This window comes from Onychomys torridus, chromosome 5 (genome assembly GCF_903995425.1).
Source record: "Onychomys torridus chromosome 5, mOncTor1.1, whole genome shotgun sequence".
Taxonomy (NCBI): domain Eukaryota; kingdom Metazoa; phylum Chordata; class Mammalia; order Rodentia; family Cricetidae; genus Onychomys; species Onychomys torridus.
Genome location: NC_050447.1, coordinates 51,617,237 through 51,644,074, shown reverse-complemented (window position 1 = coordinate 51,644,074; position 26,838 = coordinate 51,617,237). Strand labels below are relative to the sequence as shown.

Below are 26,838 nucleotides of genomic sequence, written 5' to 3'. Positions count from 1 at the left end.
TCCATTGTCGATGGGAGTGAAAACTTGTACAGCCACTAAGAGAATCAATATGGTGGTTCCTCAGAAAATAAGGAATCAATCTACATCAAGACCCAGCTATACTACTCTTACACATATACCCAAAGGATGTTCCATACTACCAAAAGGACACTTGCTCAACCATGTTCACTGCTGCTTTATTAATAATAGCTTGAAACCGGAAACAATCTAGATGTTATTATTACATATATGTATGTATATATACATGTATGTGTATGAACATATATATATACATATGTATGTATGTATGTATGTATGTATGTATGTATGTATGTATGTATGTAACCTGCTGAGTCCGCTTAATTCTTTGTGTGTATGTGATTTCAGAAGTGACCACTGTGCATCAGATAAACAATAAGAGGATATTGCCCGAGAGAGGCTAATTTTCCTTATTCTTCTAACAGGTAATTAGTTACCTGTAATCTTTTTCTATGGAAGATACCCCTTCCATGTTAGTATGTCCACTGATGTTGCCATTGTTCCAGTCTTGTTTATGCAGCATTTTCTAGGAGAGACTGTTTCATAGCATATTTTCTGGTATTCTGGCTCTTACAATCCTTTCACCACCTTTTCCTTGATGTTATCTGAGCCACAGGTGCTGAGCTGTGATATAGATGTATCTACTGGGGACTAGCACCACACAATCAAACCATCTCTGTATTGCATACAGTTGTGTTTTCTGAGATGGTCTACATTTGCTATAATGAGAGGCTTCTTTGATTGGGCATGATGGCTGCACGTATTTGTGGGTATAAGGGAAAACTAGAATGAGTAAGGAATTACGCTCATCACCAAAGTGGTGGTAGTAAACTCTTTTCTAGCTTTATGACCGCTCTGTCCCCAAGAACCTGGCTAAGTTTTCAATGTCAGGTATGAATTCCCTCCTATTAAGTGGGTAGGCCTTAAGTCCAACTAGACAGCTGTTGGTTACCAACAACATGTGAATGCCACTTATTACATCTTTATTCATATTTTACCATGATGGTAATTATCATGGTTCATGGGTGTTTCTTTCCTCTACTGGCAACTTAAAGAATAGTTTCTGGTACCAAGGTGTATAGACAACAGGAATAAAGCTTTCAGGTAATATCTAGCTCAAGTCACCAAATAAGTCACCCAAGAATGGGGTGTCTTCAGAAGCAGGGACCCTAAACCCCTAAGTGATAACTATAGGCTAGATTGATAGTCTATATTGTTTGGTGAGTGCCTTTGACAACCCTAACCAAACATTCAAAAGGAGGTTTCTCATGCCTGGTACTGAGGGTTTTGTTAGTCTATGGTTCCTGTGGGGAACACTGTCAATTCACGTGATTGAACTTCCTTTAAGAATGGGGGAGGGGATCTCAAATAGCCAAAAGACATTTAGGGAATTGCTCAACATCCTTAGTCATCAGGGACATGCAAATCAAAATGTCTCTGAGGTACCATCTTACACCAGTCAGAATGGCTAAGATCAAAAACACTGAATATAGCTTATATTGGAGAGGATGTGGACGAAGGGAAACACTCCTCCACTGGTGGTGGGAGTGCAAACTTATACAGGCACTTTGGAAAGCAGTATGGTGGTTTCTCAGGAAATTGGGAATCAATCTTCCTCAAGACCCAGCTATAACACTCTTGGGCATATACCCAAGGAATGTTCCATCATACCACAAGGACACATGCTCAACTATATTCATAGAAGCATTATTCATAATAGCCAGAACCTAGAAACAACCTAGATTCCCCTCAACTGAAGAATGGATTAAGAAAATATGGTACATATACACAATGGAGTACTACTCAGCAGAGGAAAAAAAAACAATGACATCATGAAATTTGCAGGCAAATGGATGGAACTAGAAAATATCATCCTGAGTGAGATAACCCAGACTCAGAAGGAAAAACATAGTATGTACTCACTAATAAGTGGATACTAGATGTAAAGCAAAAGATAACCAGACTACAATGCACAACTCCAGAGAAGCTAGCTAACAAGGAGGACCCAAAGAGGGATGCATGGATCACCCTGGGAAGGGGAATTATATGAGATATCCATGAGTAAACTGGGGATGAGGGGAAGGAAATGGAGGGTAGGGGATAGGGGATAGATGAGAACATAAGGGAATGATATGGCTGAGCTGGAACAAGAATGAAGTGGGAAAGCAATGAAAGAGATACCATGATAGAGGGAGACATCATGGGGATAGAAAGGAACCTGGTGCTAGGGAAGTTACCAGGAATCCCCAAGGATGATCCCAGCCTGGACTACTAAAAATAGTGGAGAGGGTGCCTGAACTGAACTGGCTTACCCCAGTGACCAGATTGGCAAATATCCTAACTGTCATCACAGAGCTTTTCTCTAGTGACTGATGGAAACAGGTGCAGAGATCCACAGCCAAACACCACGCAGGGCTCCAGGAGTCCAGTCAAAGAGAGAGAAGAGGGATTCTATGAGCAAGTGCATCAAGATTATCATAGGTAAACCTGCAGAGATGACCAAACCAAACTAGTGGGAACTCATGGAAGATGGATCAATGGCTATGGAGCCTGCATGGGACTGGAATAGGCCCTCTGCATGGTGAGACAGGTATGTAGCCTAAACTGCTTGGGGGGGGGGGGAGGCCTGGTGGTAGGATCAGAATCCATCCTGGTATGATGGGACACCTTGCACAGTCTTGAGGCAGGTGGAGGGGCTTGGACTTGCCTCTACTGGATGTCTCCCCACAGGATGTGCCTCCCTGTGGGGAGGAGTGGGGAGTGGTTTGGGAGGGGGAGGCTGGGGGACAGGAGAAGGGAAGAGGGGGATCTTTGGTGTGTAAAATGAATGGACATATTTTCTAAATAAATAAATAAATAAGAAGTTAAAAAAGGATGTGTATGTGCTTACATGTATTTGTGTAATTTTAGGTAAATAAAAGATAATATGATTCCTTGGGGCATTTATCAACCTTTTTTTATTAGTTGTCCTCATCCCTCCTTTTGTATTGACCTCAATCCCTCCTCTACAGTTGGATCCCTTCCTATTTTTCACACATTACACATAAACTCACTCTTGCAGGCACACATACATATACATAAACCAAAAATAATAAATGAAATCATTTTAGAAGAAATTTTGCATCATTGTTCATTAACAAGATTGGACTGTTATTTTCTCTCTTATGTCATTCTTTGGTTGTATTGTCATGATAATAATTACTTCATAAGAAGAACTTGGTAGGGTTTCTTCATTTTTTTATTTAATGCTTCTTTAAGAAATTCAACAAGATAGAAAACCTCTAACTACACTAATTAAAAGACAGAGAGAGAATATCCAAATTAACAAAATCAGAAATGATAACAGAGATATAACAATAGATACTAAGGAAATCCATAGAACCATAAAGATGTACTTTTAAAACCTGTACTCCACCAAATTGGGAAACCTAAAAGAAATGGATAATTTTTTCAATAGGTACCACTTACTAAAGTTAAATCAAGATCAGATAAACAATTTAAATAGACCAATAACCCCTAAAGAAATAGAAGTAGTCATTAAAAGTTTCCCAATCAAAAAGAATCCAGGACCAGACAGCTTTAATACAGAATTCTACCAGACTTTCAAAGAAGAGTTAACACCAATACTCTTCAAATTATTCCACAAAATAAAAAGAAAAGGAGCATTGTCAAATTTTTTCTATGAGGTCACAGTCACTCTGATACATAAACTACACAAAGACTCAACAAAGAAAGATAATTACAGGCCAATTTCACTCATGAACACTGGTGCAAAAATACTTCAAAAAAATACTGGCAAAGCAAATCCAAGAACACATCAAAAAGATCATCCACCATAACCAAGTAGTCTTTATCCCAGAGATGCAGGATGGTTCAATATATGAAAATCTGTCAATGTAATCTGCCATATAAACAAGCTGAAAGAAAAAAAAAAAAAACATGATCATCTCATTAGATGCTGAAAAAGCCTTGGACAAAATACAAGACTCCTTAATGATAAAAGTCTTGGAGAGATCAGGGATACAAGGGACATGACTAAACATAATAAAAGCAATATACAGAATGCTTATTGCCAACATCAAATTAAAAGAGAGCAACTCAAAACAAGGTTGTCCACTCTCTCCAAACATACTCAATATAGGACTTGAAGTTCTAGCTAGAGTGACAACTAAAGGAAATGAACAAGTCAAAGTATCATTATTTGAAGATGATAAGATAATATACATAAGAAACCAAAAGAAAAAGAAAACACTCTACCAGGGAATTCCTACAGCTGATAATCACCTTTGGTCAAGTGGCTGGATACAAGGTTAACTGAAAAAAAAAAATCAGTAGCTCTCTTATATACAAACAATAAATGGGCTGAGAAAGAAATCAAACAACCAACACTCTTTACAATAGCCTCAAATAATATAAAATATTTTGGGAACCTCTAACCAAGCAAGTGAAAGACCTATATGACAAGAACTTCAAGTCTTTGAAGAAAGAAAGTAAACAAGATATCAGAAGATAGAAAGCTCTCCCATGCTCATGGATCAATAGGATTAACATAGTAAAAATGGCCATCCTATCGAAAGCAATCTACAGATTCAATGCAATCCCCATTAAAATGCCAATACAATTCTTTATAGACCTTGAAAGAACAATACTCAACTCCATATGGAAAAACAAAAAGTCTAGGATAGCTAAAACAATCCTGTCAACAAAAGAACTTCTGGAGGTATCACCATCCCTGATCTCAAGCTCTACTACAGAGATATATTAATAAAAACCACATGGTATTGGCACAAAAACAGACAGGTAGATCAATAGACTCAAATTGAAGACCTGGATGTAAACCCACACACCTATGGACACCTGATTTTTGACAAAGAAACCAAAACTATACAATGAAAAAAAAGCACCTTCAAAAAATGGTGCTGGTCTAACTGAATGGCGGCATGTAGAAGAATACAAATAGATCCATATCTATCACTCTACACAAAACTCAAGTCCAAGTGGATCAAAAACCTCAACATAAATCCAGATAGACTAAACCTGATAGAAGAAAAAGTGGGAAATAATCTCAAATTAGCACAGAAGATAACTTCCTGAAAAGAACACCAATAACACTGGCACTAAGATCAACAATTAATAAATGGGACCTCATGAAACTGAAAAGTTTCTGTAAGGCAACAGGACACCGTCAATAGTACAAAATGGCAGCCTACAGAATAGGAAAAGATCTCACCAACCCATATCCAACAGTGGGCTGATTTACAAAATATAAAAAAGAACTCAAGAAACTAGATATCAACAAACCAAATAATCCAATTAAAAGTGGGGTACAGATCTAAAAAGAGTATTCTCAACAGAAGAATCTCAAATGGCCAAAAGACATTTAAGAAGTTACTTATGGTGGGTATTGTGTTCCCTGAAATATTGTGTGTTCCCCGAAATAAACATATCTGGGGTCAGAGAACAAACAGCCACTAGAACAGAGCCAAAAATGGTGGCTAGAAAATGGGAAGAGTAAGCCATAACTGAAGTTGGGTGGTGGTGGTGCACGCCTTTAATCCCAGCACTTGGGAGGCAGAGCCAGGTGGATCTCTGAGTTCAAGGCCACTTTAGAAACAGCTAAGCATGGTGACCCACGACTTTAATCCCAGAAACCCAACCTTTAATCCCAGAGAGTGGGGGCAGAAAGAGAAAGGTATATAAGGCGTGAGGACCAAGAACTAAGTGAGTTAAGCATTTAGTTAGTTAAGCATTTGGTTGGTTAAGCATTCAGGCTTTGGAGCAACACAATTCAGCTGAGATTCATGTGGAGGAGGACTCAGAAGCTGCAGTCTGAGGAAACAAGACCAGCTGAGGAACTGGCAAGGTGAGGTAGCTGTGGCTTGTTCTACTTCTCTTATCGTCCAGCGTTCACCCCAATAACTGGCCTCAGGGTTTATTTTATTAATAAGACTCTTTAAGATTCATACTACAGTTGCTCAACATCCTTAGTCATCAAAGAAATGCAAATCAAAACGTCTCTGAGATACCAACTTACACCTGTCAGAATGGCTAATCAAAAACACTGATGACAGCTTATGTTGGAAAGAATGTGGAGGAAGGGGAGCACTCCTCCACTGTTGGTGGGAATGCAAACTTGTACAGCCACTTTGGAAATCAGTATGGCAGTTTCTCAGAAAATTGGGAATCAATCTTCCTCAAGACCCAGCAATACCAATCTTGGGCATATACCCAAAGGATGCTCAATCATACTACAAGGACACATGCTCAACTCTGTTCATAGCAGCATTATTCATAATAGCCAGAACCTGGAAACAACCTAGATGCCCCTCAACTAAAGAATGGATAAGGTAAACATGGTACACTTACACAACAAAGTATTACTCAACTGTAAAAAATAATAACCTCACAAAATTTGCAGGCAAATGGGTAGGACTAGAAAAAATCATTCTGAGTGAGGTGACCCAGACCCAGAAAGACAAGTATGGTATGTACTCACTCATAAGTAGATATTAGGAGTAAAGTATAGGATTACCAACCTACGATCCACAGCCCCAGAGAGACTAGGTAACACAGAGGACCCAAAGGGGGGAATGAATGAATTCCCTTGGGAAGGAGAAATAGAAGAGATCTCCTGGGAAAACTGAGGTGGGGGGAAGAGGGGAATGGAGAGATGGAAACTCGAGGGAGCAGGTTGGGTGGGCTGGGTGCATGGAGCGGGTTGAGGGCAGGAACAGAGGGGGAGAATAATGAATGAAAGAGACATCTTGATAGGGAGGACCATTTGGAGGTTACGGAGAAAACTGGTGCCAGGGAAACCCCCAGGAATCTACAAGGATAACCCCAGCTAAGACTCCTAGCAATGGTGGAGAGGGTGTCTGAATTGACCATCTACTGTAATCAGATTGGTCATCAGAGATACTCTATCCTGTAACTGATGGAGTTTTCATTTTTTTTTTTATTGAATTCAATGACTCATTCATCATCCAATAGTATGTTGCTTAATACTATGAGTTTATGTAAGTCTTATAATTTCTTTTGCTGTTGATTTCCAGTTTTATTTCACTATGGTCATATAGAACACAGACATTATCCAATTTTCTTATATTTAAGAGATTTTTGTGTTCTTTTATATAATATAATTTAGACAAAGTTCTATGGGCTGCAAGAAAAAATGTATATTCCTGCAATATTTGAATGGAATATCCTATATGTCTCTATTATGGCCATTAGTTCTATTAGCATTTAGCTCAAGTGTTTCTGTGTTTATTTTTTGTTGGATTTACCTATTGGTATTGAGGGTATTGAGGCTCCACCACTACTCTATTGGTATTTTCTGTGTGTTTACTTATAGTAATATTTTTCCACGAAACTTAATACAGTATGTATATATTTAAAATTACAATGTCCTCTTGGATGACTATTCCATTAAGTGGTAGGAGGTGACATTCTTTATTTCTTCTGACTGATTTTGGCTTACTTCTATTTTGTCAGATAGAACATTGACACCTGCTATGTTTCCTAGGTCCATTTGCTTGGAATGCATTTCTCCATCCTTTCACCCGAAGGTAGTGTCTGTATTTTATGGTGAGATGCATTTCTTGGAGGCAATAGATAGTTCTTGCTTTTTAATACAATCTGCTGTCCTGTATATTTTTACTTGGGAATTAATTTTTTTATTTATTCCTGTATTTTTTTATTTATTCCTGTAATTTTGTTGATTTGCAGTATTTGGCATATTCTGATTGATTATTTACATAACTACCTTTAAATAGCATCTTTTTTTTCCTGCAGCCTCATGAATGTGATTATCTTTCTCCTTTGGTCCAAATGATCTCTTTAAGTATCTTCTGTAAAATTGATTTAGTGGTCATAAACTCCTTTACCCTGCTTTTATTATCAACATTTTTTCCTCCCATTCTGAGAAATAATTTTGTTGTCAGTCATTGTCTTTCAGAGCATAGAACATGCCATTTGAAATCCTCCTGGCTTTTAAATTGTCTACTGAGATACCAGCTGTTATTCTGATGGGCCTTTATTTATCACTTAGTACTTCTCTCTTGAAGCTTTTGATAAACCTTTGTTCTACATATGTAGTGTCTTAAGTATAATATTATCAGGAATGTTTTATTGTAGTCTTACCTGTTTGATGTTCTAAATGCCGCCAATACCTAGAAAGACAGCTTTCCTCCTAGATTTTGAAAAATTACGTGCTGTGATTTTACTTAAAATGTTGCCTGTGCCTTTTATTGTGGAATTATTCTCCATTTTCTATTATCATGATTTGTATATTTGGTCTTTTCACAGTGTTTCATAGGTATTGAATGTCATATTAACTTACCTTCATTATCATTTGAATGTGCCAATTTCTCTACCCTGCCTTCAAGTTCTCATATTCTGTACTGCAATTGATTCATTTTATTGCTAAAGCTTTCTGTGGAGCATTTTATTTGACTTATTGATATTTTCATTTCCAATATTTCATTATAAGATTAACTTTTTCTAGTATTTTTACTGCTTTATTAAACTCTACTTTCCTATTCCCTTTTGATTCCCCTATTTCATTCAGTAGTTTGAGTTCACTTCAATTTCATTGAGTGGTTTATTTTTTCCTACTCTGTTTCTCGGAACATACTTATATTCATTCTTTCAAATTCTTTGTCTAAGAGTCCCTCTAATTTGCTCTCACTAAAAGCAATTACTGTGGAATTGGTCATTTTTGAAACAATATTATCTTTGGATTTTGTGTTTCTTGTGTTTTTGCATTGAAACTTGCTTAATTGAGGTTAGGTTATTGGTTGATAATTTTGTAGGGTTTTTTAAAATCACTATCTGTGAACATGTTCATAATGTGTAATATAGAGTATGCTGTATGAAAGAATCAGTGTGTCACTGATTTTCTCTGATAGACTAGTGTTCAGGACAACAGATGCAATCCCTAGTTCTTTACCAAGAGTACAATACAGTGTTCACAAACAGTAAGCATTAAAATGCAGTATCAATATGAACCGTAGCAGTAAACAGCCATCCCCTAAACTCTAGTGAAGGAAAAGTACATAAAATATTAGTTACTGTGAGTAGGAATAGAAAAGATAGAGGAAAGAAAAGTAAATATAAGGGGAAAAGAGTAGGTACCAAAAAAGGAAGTGAGGTAATTTGAGTTAAAGGTGGAATGAAAATAGAAAAAGGTGAAGAAATACAATTAGATAATCAAAAGAATCCCAGCTCTTCAGAGCTTGAGACACAGAGATCCCCATTAACCAGGCCAAAATATGTCCAAAACTATGAAAAAGAAATGAACAGAAAAATAGAAGAGGAGAGGGTAAGAACTGATCAAGGCCAAGCTGGGCTGCTAACATGACACTGGGTGTTTAAAAAGAGGGAAGAGGACCTGAAGAGATGCCAGCAATTAAGAGCACTTGCTGCTCTCATAGAAAACCAGGTTCAGTTCCCAGAACCCCACTGTGGCTCACAACCATCCAGAACTCCAGTTCCAGAGGCTCCAATATCCTCTGCTAATGTCCATGGACACCAGGCCATGCATACATGCAGGCAAAACATCTACATATATAAAATACAAATAAATAAATCTTTAAAATGTAATTAAAATAAAATAAAGGGGGAATAAATATGAAGGTGAGTTGAATGGGTCCAAGTTCTAAGACACCTATCACACCTCTATGTTGAATAGTAGATGTTGGTCCCATCAGTGGATTTTCCTTCACATGACAAGTCACAAATATTGGTCATGGCTCTGGGTTGTTCCTCAAGGGTTCATTTTCAATGGAGCCCTACCACCACCACAGTGGTCCTTCCCATAACAAAAATACTGCTTAGAGCCTGTGCCTGTGTTTCCCTGAGACTGTGGTACCAACCATGTTTCCACCTTGCTGAATACTGCTCTATAAAGTTCCCAGAGACCTTTGTCCATCATTTCCACTTCAAATAGCTGTTATTCATTTTAATCCTTTTATTTTTAATTTAATTTTAAATTATCTTGAGTTAAATTAAAATTTAACTCTTAATCCTCTGAAGATTCTAGCATACTATACCTGTGAGTCATCTACCAATTTCCAGAAATTGATGAACTAGTTTGTGTTTGTGTGTGTGTGTTTAAAAACAATTATTCACTTTACATACCAATCACAGATCCCCCTCTCATCCCTCCTCCAGCCCCCCTCCCACTCTCTCCCTCCCAACCCACCCTTCCACCACCACCCCTTCTTCCAAAACGGTAAAGCCTCCCATGGGGGTTCAGCAAAGCCTGGTACATTCAGTTGAGGAAGGACCAAGCCCCTCCTCCCTTCATCAAGGCTGAGCAAGGCATCCCACCATAGGCAGTGGGCTCCAAAAAGCCAGCTCATGCACCAGGGATAGATCCTGATCACACTGCCAGGGCACCCTCAAACAGACCAAACTACACAACTGTCTCCCATAGGCAGAGGGCCTAGTCCAGTCCCATGCAGGTTCCACAGATGTCAGTCTAAAGGATAAACTAGATTTGTATGGTTGTTTTATTGGAATGTTTGGTTTCCTGTGGTTAGTTTGGTTAGTTGTTTGTTGTCACACTGTGACTCAAATCTAAAGGAGCTGCCTGGAAATTAGGTAAGTGTTTTACCACTGGGCTACATCTGAATATATCGGGCTAGAATCTGTTGTCAGAGTTTTTAAAGTATGTCTTTAGTCAATGCAGTACAAATTTCAGATGAAGTCTATAAATTAAGAAGGAAAATGAGGAATGAACTCATTTTATCATTGTGGCCTGGCTTGACTTCTGTAGAATCAAATATATTAAAGAATCAGAGGCCTATTTGCTGAACAGGAAGTCATCATTTCAGAATAGACGCTATGATTTGCCTGATTCCAAACAATTCTTTAGATTGCTGCAGATTTCTTTTTTATATTTTTTTAATTTAACATCTTTATTCTTTTACAGTTTCACATTATGTACCCCAATTCTGCTCACCTCCCAGTCCCCTCATATCCTCCCATCACCCCTGCAGTGTCCCCTAACACCAAAGAAAATAAGACACAGATAGCAAGCAAGCAAACAAACAAATAAAAACAGAACAAAACAAAAACAACAACAACAAAACTCTTTACTTCTTCTTTCCTGCCTCTCCAACACCTCTGCATTCATCCTAGTGGCACTGGGGCCTTGGTGTGTCAAGTAGTATACCCTTTTGTCCTGTCAGTTTTACTAGCAAATGTTCACTACAATGAGTTGCTGGTCTGGTTTAAGGCCTCTGGTTTCTGGTACACCATCCTCACTGGATCCTCACCAGAACCTCTCTGGGATATCCTGTGGACACCCTTGGAGACCCTGCAGGTATTATTCCTCAAGACCAGTCTCTTCTTGAGCTGCAGTGGGTCCTAGATGGGGTAGATGCTAGGGTGGGCAAACCTAAGGCCCAACTGTGAGTGGGCCAGAGTGGTAGCTGAGCTGGTCATTCTGAGCCACTGAGGCCGCACGCCTCAGGCAAGGGGGCAGAGGGCTGCAGATTTCTTTAAAGAAAACCTTGGAATGTATCTGAATTCTCATAAATACTCTTAGTGTAGAATAATTGATTAAACGAAACTTAAATTATCTTACCAAGAAAATACCTTGTTCTTGGAATTTCAGATCCAAATATATGGGTTCTTAAGCTAACCTGAAATTACCAGCAATTGTCCAAATGATGTTCTAATCTACTAGGCCTATTAAAACCACTTAAAATTCAAAATTGCTGAAATTAAAAGCAAATATCACATTTTAAACATCAATTAGAATCATCATTCTAAATATTAAACATCAATTGTAAGCATCTTTCAGAATTGGGATAGACATTTATTTGAATAGAACATTAGTCCTTTAAAATTAACCCAAAACACTGGCATCGAAAACCATCTACTGCTAAGGGGGAGTTAGTGCTTAGAGGTAAAGTAGGTTCGTATTGCTGTTGTAATAAATTGTCCCAAACCTGATGGCTGAAAACAATGTAAATTTCCTCTCTAATGGTTCTGAAGGCCATAACTCCACAGACATTCTCAGTGAGCTGAAGTTTGGAAGTTGACAAGGCTGGTTCCTTCCAGAAGCTCTCAGACAAGACTGCTTTCTTACACCTTCCAACTTCTGAAGGCTAAAAAGCATGGCTCTGTTTCTCAGTGCATTCCAGTACCTTGTCACCTCTGTCAGACACCCCAAGTACAGTCAAGTCCTTCCACCTTCTTCGTGTCAAAGACCATCATAAGGGTCCTCAATAACTTCTCACCTTCAATATAGTCAATAACTTCTCACCTTCAATATAGTCAATAACTTCTCACCTTCAATATAGTCAATAACTTCTCATCTTCAATATAGTCAATAACTTCTCACCTTCAATATAGTCAATAACTTCTCACCTTCAATATAGTCAATAACTTCTCACCTTCAATATAGTCAATAACTTCTCACCTTCAATATAGTCAAGCCTACAATGGATCTTTCCTGTGAAAGGGGACCTATTCATAGGCATTGAGGATAAGTTCATGTTTCAATACCATTTTCCAGTCTTTCAAGATGGTAATGTGTGTGTGTGTGTGTGTGTGTGTGTGTGTGAGAGAGAGAGAGAGAGAGAGAGAGAGAGAGAGAGAGAGAGAGAGAGAGAGAGATTGTATGGCCTGAAATAGCACTTGCCACCAAACCTGACAAACTGAATTCTGTCCCCAGGACTGGCATAGTAGAAGGAGAGAATCTACTCCTAAAATTTGTCCTCTGGCTATGCTCATTGTGGCCTGTGTGCCCTCCCACACAAACACAAAAAATGAATAAATAAATAAATTTTAAAAGACTGGGGTACTGGGACTTGAGATGGCTCAGTGCTTGCTGCTGTATAGAGGACCTGAGCTCAGTTTCCAGCACCCACACAGGGCAGCTCATAAGTACCTGTAATTCTAATGCAATACCTCCCTCTGACCCCTTCAGGTACCTAAATGCTACACACACACACACACACACACACACACACACACACAAAATAAATAAATAAATAAATAAATAAATAAATAAATAAATAAATAAATAAATAAGTCATTTTTCTCCCACACAAAAAGAAGACACTGTTCTCTGGTGATTGTAGGAAATGGAAGAAGGAAATGGTTTGCTGAAGAGATAAAGGAGGGAAATACACCAAGCAGAGCCCATTCCAGCTTTGATGTGGAAGTCCCAACCCCCACTGAGGCTTTGGTAACTGTCATGCCTACAAGGCAGGGCCAAGAGAGGAAAATCCATCAGGAATTTGTACTATTTTATATTTACCTAAAATTATTGTAATATATAAATATATGTGCATATATGTATATATAGTTTAATGATCCCCCCCAAGAGTCATTGACTATATAAGAAAAATTCCAGCAGCAAGCATGAGAAATCTCCTTGAGTTGTTGGTCAGAGGAGCCCAAGAGACAATACGGATTATTGTTGCCCTTGTTTCACTTCTACAAATTGAAAGTCAGTCCCTATTGCTGAAGACACCATGAACTCAAGACATAGGACTTGAAAGAACTGAGCTGGGTCTTACTCAAAAGTCTTTTTCCTGAAAACTAGCTTTAATAGTACTGGAAGGTAATACAAGCTGCCAAGTGTCAGTAATCATACATAGCTGTGATGCCTGTGAACCACAACAACAACCAGCATGGCAAGTTATCTCTAAAGATACAAGAAGGGCACTTACATCTCGGTGGTAAACAACAGCTCTTTAATTGAACTTAAGGTCCCCTATACAGGGAGGTAATTATGCCTGGTCCTAAAAAATCTACCCAACTGCCCACAGCTACTGGGGTCATAGAACTTAAAGGAGAATCTACTCCTGCCACTGTCCTAAAAAGTGTAATTCCTAACGGCATTCAAAATACTTATTCTTATATCCACAGATAAGTGTAGCTCTCACCCCTCATCAAAGAAGCTTTTATTTTCCAACTGAAGGAGACAATTACAGAAAGTAACTGGTCAAAATACAGAGAACAACTGACTGTGGGTGCCTCAACTTGGTAACATCTATAGCACAACTCCCACACCTAAAACCCAGAGAAAGGCAGAAAAAATTTAAGAGCCAAAGGACCATGAAGTCTACTGCAAAACAGTGTCCTCTATATATAACCAGGAAGCTGTGTCCTTGGAGTCTCAATAATATGCTTGCTTAAACAAAAACCTCAATAATGACACCACTAATTGAAATGCCAACGTGAATGTGTAAAAGATGAACTATAGTCAATTAAAGGAGAATTAATCTTGCCCCAGTGATGAGCCCCCTAATTGTTTATCCAATATCATGTAGTCAGTGCTTAAAACACACATGAGCAACACTAAATGGGCTCAGCAGATTGTTTGTAAATGTGTGTGTGTGTGTGTGTGCGTGTGCGTGTGCGTGTGTGTGTGTGTGTGTGTGTGTGTGTGTAACAATAATAATTAAAGAAAAAGAAGCCATGAATTTGAGAGGAAATGGAGGTTAAGGATATGGAAGGGGTTAGAAGGAGGGGAAGTAGGGGTAAATTATGTAAATACAGTACACAGATATGAAATGTTTTAAAATAAACCTAATTTAATTACAAAAACCGACAACAGATAGGCAAGGATTGATGAGTCTTTAAAGCAAGAATGCAATGGCCTCTTAAAAGATATTAAAATTCCAAATCACTGTTCCTGAACTTTTGAACTTTCTGATGTTCCAACTTTTTCTTCCCCTACTGCACTGTCTCAACTTCCTTCACCATAGATTATATGCTCCTGTACCTGTCAATCCCTACCTGCACCTCAACATGATCTTGGTTTTCAGCTCCAGTTTCTTCCTGAATGCATGTTTCTTTTCTCCTCACTTATTTGGTACATTTACAGACCTTTCTTACCATGCTTCTTCCTGAGCCACTTTAATAGGTTGAACAGACATAATGTCTGATTGTCACAGTATTTTAAAGGCATAAAAATATTTAATTTTAATTTCTTTCTTTAAAATTGTAAAACAAAAATAATAATGTAATAATAGCAAACAAAATAATTAACCTATTCATCTTTATAGCAATGCAATTACACAATATATCATTTAATATTTTATAGAAAAAAACAACAAATTTCACATTCCTAGGGTAACAGATATTAAAATCAGCCCTGAATTATTCTGAATCTGCCCATCTATAGATTCCTTCCTGATTCAAAGCAGGTCTGCTCTGACCTCACCTGAAACCAGAGGTCACTGAATGAATATTCATTTCAAATCTTGATGTATAATGGCGGATTTGTAACTTTATAAATTTATTAAAATTATTAAGTTGACATTTAAAGTGGATTTTATATATATATACTTCAATAAAATTAACCTTCCTAAAGTAAAATGAATATTACAAACACAAGTATATCTAACAGAACAAAATGATAAATTTCAGATGAGTATACTTGTTTGGGATTCTGAAAGTTTACTGACAAAACTGTAATAGAACAAGTTAAACGTTTATAAATCCTAACATGTTTATGTACATATAATATGAACAACGTTCAAGTATAGGGAAAGACTGTAGCATCAAAAGTGACAAAATGCCCTATCTGTGAAAATAACTGTAGAGTTGAAACTCTAACTCACTATAGAATAATTAAGGAAGCCTGGATACAATTACGTACAGGAAGGATATTAAACTTACAAAAGATATTTCTGAAAGCCACAACAGAAGAATAAGAGCACAAGAGTAATTGGAACCACATCCACACCCACTTCCTTGCTCTTTACCAATATCATCTAAGGACACAGTATTTAGATGCTGACACTAGACAATCTTGAGTGAACAACTTTAAATCATATTAAGACTAAAAGAAAATCAAACGAATTTTATGACAAGGGTTAAAAGTTTATAGCTTTGAAACTACAAAATATTTGGTGCCCACTACAAACCACATCCCGGGCACCATCATGTCTCCACAGTGAACTCGCTGAAATGGTTTTGTTGTGGTTGAGGCAATCATCTCTGAGTTAATAATTAGCTACTATTCAAATCAAGCATAATTTGTCTATTGTACAGTCAATCACTTTTAAGAAAGTTCAAAATCACATTTTTAGTGGCTGACATTGAATGTCATTCATCAGCCTATATAATGTGATCAAAACAAGTAGTAGTTTTTGACCACTGTATGAAAAAAAGTTATTTTCCAGGCAGCTGAAACTAAAAACAAGTGCTATGTGCTACATGTGGGTGAACAAATATTTATATTAAAAATAAATAAAAGTAATACTTCTTTTAAAAAAGAGAAGTTTCCTATCATGTTACTTTGAAAAGTATCTAAAAATAACATTTCTCATATGTACAAAGCAGATTTTAATAATTTTGTGGCTTTATTTTGAGATCTAGACTCTACATATGTTTTTAAAATTAAAAGACAAAGTGAAATTAATCAATATTCCTCTATTGTGAAAATTTGTAGATATAATAATAAAATAATTATGTTAATATGTAACTTTTCAACCTCAGCACATGTCTAACCCTGTGAAATATATTGGACTAACCAAATAAACCAAATGATGGCCATCAACAGAATACTTTATAATTTGCAATGCTTTCTTCACATCCTTTACTGTATTTCATCTTCAAACAACCATGTATGCCAGTACAGTAAATATTTATGAATTATCTACTCAATATCTATAGTCCCCTTAGTCAAAATAATCCCATATAATTCTTTGGGGCAACACCTCTTACTCATTCCTAATAGGGGGTGAATAGAGTTAGCCCAATAGCTAGTGCAGGTAAGGCTTAACCAATCCATCAAGTTCTGACTTTCAGGCATTAATCTAATTTACAATAGTGAGTCAACACAAAATTTTCCTGATATAAGCAGATAAGGTCTTCAATGGAATAAAACAGAAGAGCCAAATAATAAGTGCATGTAATTAGATCCATCTGACATTTGACAAAGATTCCTAAAGTACACACTGAGAAAAGAGAGTATCATTAGCAAATGGTGCTGGCAATATTGGATGTCCATGTATAAAGTTATGAAACTAGATTCACATCTAACGCCCTACACAAAAACCAGTTATCTGATTGAACTTAAAGCCTGCTCAATATAAAGGGATTCATGCCTGGTACTGTAAACCCAGGCAACCTCCCATGGCTGAAGATGTCATAGATCCTAGAGAAAATCCTACTACTATCATTTTCCCAAACAAAAATGATTTCTAACTGTATTCTAAATGTAGGTTATCCTTATACCAACAAATAAGTGTAGCTCTCAGCCATCATCAAAGAAGATTCTTTATCAGCATATGAAGGCTATTACAGAGATTTACAACTGGTCAAAACGTAGAGAACAAGTGATGATAGGGTACCTATCCACAGTTGATATTATCTAAAATGCCATCCCCACACCTGGGGCTCAGGAAAAATTATGGATGAAGAGGAAGAGTTTAAGAGCCTGAGGAACAGAACACCTGCAATGATATAGAGTCTTCAAGACATAACAGGAATGATGCAATCATGAAATATCAACCATATGATGACTTGCATAATTGCATCACCTGTCTACATGCAAATGTGGAGGGGGGAAGTTCACAAGGCTCCTTTTATATGAAAAACTACAGGCAATCAATGGCTGCTAAGAGAGGGAGAATCCACTGTTTTAGGAACAGTCCCCCAATCAGTTATCCAATACCAAGTGGCCATCCCTCAACACAGGCACATAAGAACTATTCCACTAAATGAACTTAGTAGGTGTCTTAGTTAGAGTTTCTATTGCTGTGAAGACACACCATAACCACAGGAGCTCTTACAAAGGAAAGCGTTTAACTGAGGCTGTCTTACAGTTTCAGAGGTTTACACCATTATTGTCATGGCAAGAATGACAGCATACAGGCAGACATGGTGCTAGAGAGAAGCTGAGAGTTCTATATCTTGTTCCACAGGCAGCAGAAGGAGACTGAGTGCCACACTGGGCATAGTTTGAGCATATAAGACCTCAAAGCCTGCTCCTACAGTGACACTCCTCCAACAAGACCACACCTCCAATTGTGCTACTCCCTATGGGCTAAGCATTCAAACACATGAGTCTCTAGGGACCATTCCTATTCAAATCACCCCTTGCATTAGAAGGCCTTGAAAGAAAGAAGGAGAGGTAGAAATGATGTAAATACTGCACTTAGGAATGAAATTCGCAAAAAATATTAAAAATTTTGTATTGAAAAAACCCAGAAAGATAAATGCCACATTTTCTCTCAGCTGTAGTTCCTAGCTCTAAATCTTCAGAAGTGAGTATATAACATGGAATAACTGCAGAAACCAAGAAAATATAAACGGACCATGATGGGGAGAACATTTAGAGAAAAGGAGCAGGATACCAGTCATATGAAGGCAGAAACAAAAATATGGCAGGGGCTCCAACTGGAGAGGGAGGAGAGAGGTCAATACAGAAGGAAAAGGAGGGAAGGGGACAAATAACACTAAGATTGTTTGATAAATCCTTAAGGAATCACATTATTTTATGTTTACCTAAAATTAAATATAATGCTTTCAAGTGTGTGTGTCTATGTATGTATAAAACACACATTCACGCACATATATCATTATATAATATCTAGATATATATAAAATTATGCCATTTGGGCTGACAAAGCTCCCCGCAAGAACCATACACTTAACAAAAACCCTAGTACTCTGGCTATAAGAAACTTCCTTTCAAGTGTTTGGTCAGGGTGGTCCATGTGTCTCTGAAGACAATATAGGCTACTGCTGTTGTCCTTGGTTGCCTCTCTGAGCTTGAAGCTAACAACCTATTGCAGAAGACACTGCACACTTAAGACACAAGACTCAGATGATTAAAGCTGTATCTAACCTGAAAGTCTCCTTCCTGCAGCTAAACTTCCATAGTGCTGGAAAATAAGGTGCAAGCTGCCAAGGGAGGAAAGCAATTAATAGTCCTTCCAGCTGTGAAGCCTATGAACCACAGCAATGACCAACACAGAGAAGATTACCATAAATTGCATGTGGTAGTTGGAATAAAGTGTCCACCATAAGTCTTGGGCATTTGAATGCTAGGTCCTCATTGGTGGCTCTTTGAGGAGGCTTAAGAAGTGTGGCATTGGTAGAGGAAGTATGTCATTGGGGCAGACTTTGAGGTTTCAAGACTCATGTCACTTTGAGTTAGCCTTCTCTGTTTCCTGGTTGTGGTTCAAGATAGGAGTTTTTAGATGCTATATCAGCTCTCTGTCACCAGCTACTTCCACTCCTCCATAGACTCTAAACCTCTGGCACTGTAAACTCTTCCTTCTATAAGTTGCCTTGTTCGTCGTATTTTATCACAATAGAAAGGCAAATAAGACAGTACAGTAAGTGGCACTTACATGTTGTTGATAACCAAAAGCTGTCAAAATGAATTTAAGGCCCACTCAACAAAAGGGAAATCATGCCTTCTCCTAGAAACACAGGCAGATTTCCTAGGGCTTAGATAAGTCATGGATCTTAGAAGAGAATCTACTGCCACCAATCTGTTAGACCACCATAATTCCTAAGCACATTCTTGTGGTGATATATTGTGTCCCCAATATATTGTGTACCCTAATAAAGCTTATCTGAAGATCAGTGGAAAAAGCCAGCCACTATATTAAACATAAAAGTCAGGCAATGGTAGCATATGCCTTTAATCCCAGCATTTGGGAGACAGAGAACCATCTGTATCTCTGTGAGTTCAAGACCACACTGGGAACAGAAACAGGCATGGTGGCATATGCCTTTAATGCCAGCACTAACCATAGAGGTCTGGAGGTCTGTATAGACAGACAGGAAGTGATGTAGCTGGGTCGAGAGAGAAAGTGAAATGCAGAACAGAAAGGTATGTAAGGTATACAGAAAGTAGCTATCTTTGGCTGAGGATTTCCAAGTGGTAAGAACATGGCTGGCTTCTTTCTACTTTTCTGATCTCTCAGTTTTTACCCCAATATCTGGGTCTGAGTTTTTTATTAATAAGACCATTTAGCAATTCATCTTACACATTCTAAATCTTAACCTTATACCCCTTATACCTATAAGTAAGTGTGGCCATAATGCCTCACCAAAGAAGCTTCTCTTTACAGGGAAAGCATCAAGAGCAGGAGCTGGAGTCTGGAAGGTCAGATTGCCTGATCAATCATGAAACAGAGAAAAAGAAGTGGGGCCTGGCTATAAAACCTCAAGGTCTGCCTTAGGGACCCACTTCCTCTAGTAAGATTCTATCTCCTAAAGGCTCTATAAGCACCCCAAACATAGCCACCAGCTCAGTAACCAAGTATTCAAATGCCTAAATCTAGGAGGGACATTCTGCACTCAAACCACATTTGGACTCTGAGCACATACTATGTTAATGGTCAACTCAACAGTGCAAAATGCATCAAATCAACTTCAAAATTTTCCATAGACATTAACAGTCCCATCACTGCTCAAAAGTCCAAATTCTCTTTTGAAACACAATCTCTTAACTATGGGTCGAGTTACATACTTAAACAAGTTACATACTTCCAATATATAATGGCATAAAATAGACATTCATTCCAAAAGGGAGGAATGGAAACATACCAATGAAAAAAATTGGACCAAAGGAAGACCAAAACCCTTCAGGGCAACAACTCAATCCTAAAGCACCAAACCAGGCATCCTGGACTCATGATGGATTCTTCTGTTCTCCAGAGTGTTTGGCTGGCCTGGTTCCTCTGTTAGGTATAACATACATACTCTCTTTCTCTTACACAGGCTCCATTCCATGTCTGGCTCTTTCCTTAATGGCTGTCCCTTGGTCATCTCCAACATTCTGGGGCCTCCATTGCAACTGAGACTGATAAAATCCCAGCTTTATGCAATGGCCTTTTGGGGCCTCTTTACAGAAGCTCTAACATGGCCAACACTGCCTGGTCTCAGCAGCTCCCTGGAACTTTGGAGTAAGGGTCCATGATCCCTCAGTCTTTGCATTTTTCATGCTAGCAATATCAGTAAAAGTTAGGCTACATTTTCCAAGTTCTGCTGCCAGCCCAAGATGTAGCCTGGCTGTTTTGAACCACAGCTGTAATTTCCTGGGTATGCCTTGGTAAATGACGAATCTGCAATATCACTTTCCTAGGCAATTGTTTCCAGCAAAAATCCCACTCTGTGGTGTACTCAGTCAGGCTGCTTTCTCCTTTCAAATAAATTTTCATTTTTACAAGCTGGGGCCTTTGATAGGTGAGGTTATGCCTTTGGAGCACTTTTCCTATTGAAGACAGTAAGGTTACTCTTGAACAATTATAAATACTTTGTCCTCTGAATGTCCTGCTCCTTGTCCACAATTTTAAACTTGCTCACACAACATTCCTTGCTAAACTTCATGTATTTCATCCTTTTACTCTCACTGTCAATCTGAATAAGAACAGTGAGAAGCAGCCATGTCACAGACTGAATGCTATGCTACCTTGAAATTTCTTCTACCAATGAAATTAATCTATTGCTTTATAATTCAGCCTCACACAGCTCTCAACCCAAAGGCAGAATACTGCCAAGTTCCTTTGCCCCAATGTAATTATAGGGAGCCAGTTTTAGACAGTCTCTGTTTCCCTCTGAAACCTCACTTAGCCCAGGCCTCCACTGTCTGAACACCACTTATCATTTGGTCTTCTGAACTCCCACCAGAATAGCCCATTAAGCTCTTTTCACAGCATTCTATAGATTTTCTAGCCCAAAGTTCCAAATCTTTCCACATTCCTATGGTAGTTTGAATGTAATTGGCCCCTATAATCTCATAGGAAGTGAAACTATTAGGAGGTATGGCTTTGTTGGAGTGGGTATGGCCTTGTTGAAGGAAGTGTGTCACTGTTGGGGTGGACTTTGAGATTTCAGGATACCTCCCAGTGTTTCGGTGGACTTGTTATTGCCTGAAAGATATAGGACTCTCAGCTACTTCTCCAGCACCAAGTCTGCCTACAAGTGGCCATGCTTCCCACCATGATGACAATGGATTGAATCTCTGAAGTGTAAGCAAGGCACCCCAATGAAATGCTTCCTTTGTAAGAGTTACTGTGATCATGGTGTCTTTTCACAGCAACAGAAACCCCAACTAAGACACTCCTCCTATAAACCAGTTCTAAAGCCTAAGAACTATATGATTAAATTTATTTTTTTTTAAAAAATGCCCCACTTCTCAGTACCAATTTTCTGTGCTGATTGCTTTTCTCATTGCCATGACCAAATACCTAAAGAAGACACTATTTAAAGGAAGAAGTATGTTTATTCTGGCTAACAGTTCCAGGGGATCATTCCATCATGGCAAAGGAGATGTGTCAGCAGGAAGGGAAGGTATGGTAGCAGGAGCAGAATCTAGCACATCACACTGTGTTAGCAATAGGAAAGCAGACAGAAAAAAAGGAAATGGGGCCAGGCTATAAAACCTCCACTACCCCCAAAAGACACACTTCCTCTGACAAGTTACTACCTCCCAGGGGTTCCATATCCTTTCCAAACAGTACCATCAGCTTGGAAGTAAATTTTCAAACATATGAGCCTATGGAGGATATTTCTCATTCAAAGTATAATACCAATGATGACTTGACATTTGACAGATATTGAGCTGAGCATTAAAGATGATGTGAAAAGCACAAAAAGACATTTTTCTTACACTGTTGGAGTTTACAGTCTCAAGAATCAACATGAATCAACGATGTCTGAATACACACATGCACAGACACATGACACACAGGCACACACACATACACAATAATGACTTTAATAAATATCTGTGTGCACGTAGACATGAATTTACTCATTGTGAAGAAGTCTTGCAGGTGAGAATATAGTCCACATAGGACACATAAATTCAGTGCTAGAAGATTTTTTAACCTCTATAATAGATAATTGTTTTCAAAGTTAATGTATTCATTCATAATTGAATATAAAGTAAAGAAGTTAATACAGACAAAATTATGACTATCTATACATTATTTGGGAAGTTTGGTGAAAAATGAAAATGAAAAAAATCTTCTGTTCAGAAATGTTAAACATTACAAGACACAGAGAGTAGCACCTATAAAGATTACACATGTCCCTCACCTATAAAACTTTCATGTCTTCCACATTTATTGGATATATGTTTTATTTGGTTACTTAACTTACCTCAGGTTCATTACAGCTATTAACAAAGAAAAGACTTTTAGTTCCTTCCCATAACTACCATCTATGGCTTTCTGTGAAGAAGCAAAATAACTCATTTGAAGAGTTATTAAATTCTGACAGTGATTCAACATTGCTGTTAAAAACTCATACACACTATTTTACCATTAACCATATCGACTTTTTTATTTCTATACACCTCCTTAATTTTGCCTAAGAGAAAACAAATCTCCAATGTAGTGTTCCAAGTTTACTATTTTCCCATGTATGCCACTTAAATCTGAAATTCCCAACTGAGATCTCTATGTCTAAAAAGCAATTTTCCCACAGTAAAATGTCTCCTTGCACAAATTAGATATTTTCTTTTTCCTATCCCTGAAAAATTATCTATTCAGAATCAACTTCCACATATGGTACAGCATCTGGGTCTGATCCAGTAAAGGAGGCAAAATGTCATGTTAAAAGTGAATTAACCCCTCCCTTTCACCAGTCCTGTGCTTGCTACAGTGTAGCTGTAACTGTCCAAACCAGGGAGGTTAGTCTATGGACAGAGCTCTACGAGTTAAGTAGCATGGGTATACAAAAGGATATCTTTATTTTCATCAACCTCTGACCTAAACAATTATGAAGCCAAGCAGTGAAACCACCAGAGGATTAGTAATATCTATGACTTGATCACTGATAATTTTATATATCCTCTCATATCATTTTCACTTCATATCATATTATCTATTGCATATTTCTTGAAATATCATTTCTTCTTAACATGACATCAAAATTGTAAGGGTGTTACAATCACTATTATATCACCAGAGACTAAGATAGAAAGAGGTCCAGTTCAAAGTCGCCCTGGGCTATGTTTTGAGGTCAAGGCCAATCAACTTAGTGAGACCATCTCAAAATGGAAAATAAAAAGAGGGCTGGGAATATATAGCACAGGAGCAGAGCACTTACCTAGCATAGTCAATTTCCATAAAGTTTAATATGTTAGTAAATATTGTGATAACATAACAATGATTTTTATTTAGATAAATATTTCCATATAACTTAGTTCTTTTGTAATCCAATTACCTCATCTTATGAACTTAAAAACTATGATCCCAAGATAAGGTCCACATATTTTGCCAGACTTACACGAGAGTCCATGGCGCATAAAAGATGAAGAAATGGCATCAAAATGATGTTACAGAGTTCATAAGACAGTGAAATAGAGGCAACAGTACTGTGGTCTCACAAGGGAAGTTCTCCCACTGAATGACCTGGGAATTCTAGTTCAGCAACACATTTAAATTGTAACAAAATTGTCACAATTTTTAGGTGATTTCATATTTGAATGCTTTCCGATGAAAGCAAATATTAAAGCAAAGCAGATTATGGGGGGGGGGGTATTTTAATGGCATGTGACCATAGGAGTCTTTCTAAAAAAGTATAACCCAAATACATTGTTGTATCAATTAAAATCATATTTGGGTTGGTACCTGAGATGACAGTAGATTACAATCAATGAACAGTCCTTTTCTAGTTCTGTAACATCGTATGAGGCCAGCCATAATGGCTCCATAGGCAAACAGGCCAGTGGCAAGGTCAGTCATGACCACTCCTGGGAAAACAGGTTCTCCATCCTGATTTGAGGGTTGAATAAAAAAACAAACTAAATATTGAACCATCTTATATTTTTCAGACATTCTGTGGCTAACCAAAAGAATGATATTTGAAGCATTCATATCTACACATGAACAGACACATATACATGAATAAATCTAAATATTAGTATTGATGATATCAGCAGATAGGAGTGTACTTATAATAAATGTATATTTACCACTGTATTTCTCAAGGGGCACATACAAGCCAACCTAAACCAAGTTAAATGAAATAACAAATCTTTATTTAAAGAAAAAAGTAATAAATGAATTGCTGGCTTTGAATTTAAATGTATGTTAATCTGCCAGAAAAGAGTTGAAATATCATTTTTCTCCTGTTGGATGAAATGCTGTTTTATAACAGAAACAGCAGAAGGGAGAGGAAGAGAAGGAGGCAAAAAAAATCTTGTTTAGCTTCCTTATAATCATGCTAATAGCTGGCAAATATCCTAATGGCATATGCTTTTTAAAAAGATACATAATGACACATATGTATGAAAATATCATAATGAAACCCATCACTTTGTATATTGACTTTAAAAATAATTTTTAAATTGTATTTTAAAAAGACAAAGCAAGCTGATTAATATTTACATGTACTTCTGCAGAAATTTATAAAAATAGTAATACCATGTGATGAACCTTAGTGACAACCAAAGACATATAATCCCTAAAAATGAGTACAAATATTTTAATGTTGAAAAGCAGTTTAATCATTAAAATTTCACTATAACTAGTGCTAAGATCTTAATCAAACTTCCAAAAGTTGTTCCTACACTACTTTGGGCACATCTTCTTCAGGTGTGGAGGCCCAATGTAAGCAGCCACCAATGCCATTCACGCCTGCCACACATCCTTGCTTGCATCTCTACCCAGGGAGCCCATATACCCACTCCCAACTCAACTCTAACCACTCTGGCCAAACCACTCATCCTCACTAGGCATATCTGGTCTCTTCTCTACAAAGACACAAGATTGGTGCCATCAACAACACACTCCCTCAACCTAAGGATTGCCTCTCTTCAGACCCACACCAGCAACTCTGTCCCCCCACTTACTCCTGCCTAAGAAACATTTCTGCTGTGCCTGCTTTCCTTCTCATCCTTCTCCACACCCACATCAAGTAGGGAAGCCCAACTCACACTGGTAACTCCATCCACCCCTAAAAGCACCCTTGTCCCCCTCATCCCAAGTCATACAGCCAAAAGTTCTGCCACCACCCCACCCATCCACCCCCTACCAACTCCATCCATCATATTTCACGCACTTGGCACCTTCTGTAGATAGACACTAAACTTATGCCATTAATAATAGCCATCCATACCACCTGAGGACACTCCCCATGTCCAGAGAGATATACTAGACCCATACCAGCTATAGCAATAGTACCTGTAGACTGAGGAATAGTCCAAAGCATCTCGACCAAGCTCCTGAAGGTTAAATGTAAAAATCCTCTGACTCTACAGAGGGTTTGCTTCTGAGCTGATAAACTTCACTTAACTTAAGCAGAGCCAGGACTATTTCTGATACCCCATTTCAACTTTTAATTGAATTGCCCAAAAACTCAATTCTAAGACCCATACAAATATCTAGCCACCTGACAAGTTGGTGTAATAGGAAACAGAGCTTAAAACACTCATTCAACAATATAGAAATGAAGTTTCCATACCAAGAAATACAACTAACAACCTAACTCCAGATGCCTAAGTCCTGTGGCAAATATACAATCATAAATACACAAATAAATAAGTCTCTATAAAAAAAAATTTAGTTCTTCCATAGTAATGTCCCTAAGAAAAGTGACTTAGATAATGTACAAGACAATGATGTCAAAACAGAAATAATAACCATTATCAAAGAACCCAAAGAAGATATGAGTAAATGTCATAATGAAGACCAGAAAACCACAACAGTTGAATGAAATGATGAAAACTATTGAAGATATGAAAATAGAATTTAATAAGGAGATACAAATTCTGGCAGAAGCCAAAATGAAATAAAACTTGAAATCAAAAATTCAAGAATTCAAGTGAAAAATTCAAGAATTCAGAAAAAAAAATCAGAGGAAAGCCTTACCAGTTCA

General features: G+C 37.7%; 1 protein-coding gene across 1 annotated transcript in view; it reads right to left on the bottom strand.

The window, feature by feature from the left end:
* The window catches only part of Sugct (succinyl-CoA:glutarate-CoA transferase), a 668,818-nt gene that overhangs the window by 627,668 nt on the left and 14,312 nt on the right, over positions 1-26,838 (bottom strand). The window contains 1 exon segment of the mRNA XM_036188867.1: positions 24,591-24,734. Coding sequence (XP_036044760.1) covers positions 24,591-24,734 — 144 coding nt within the window.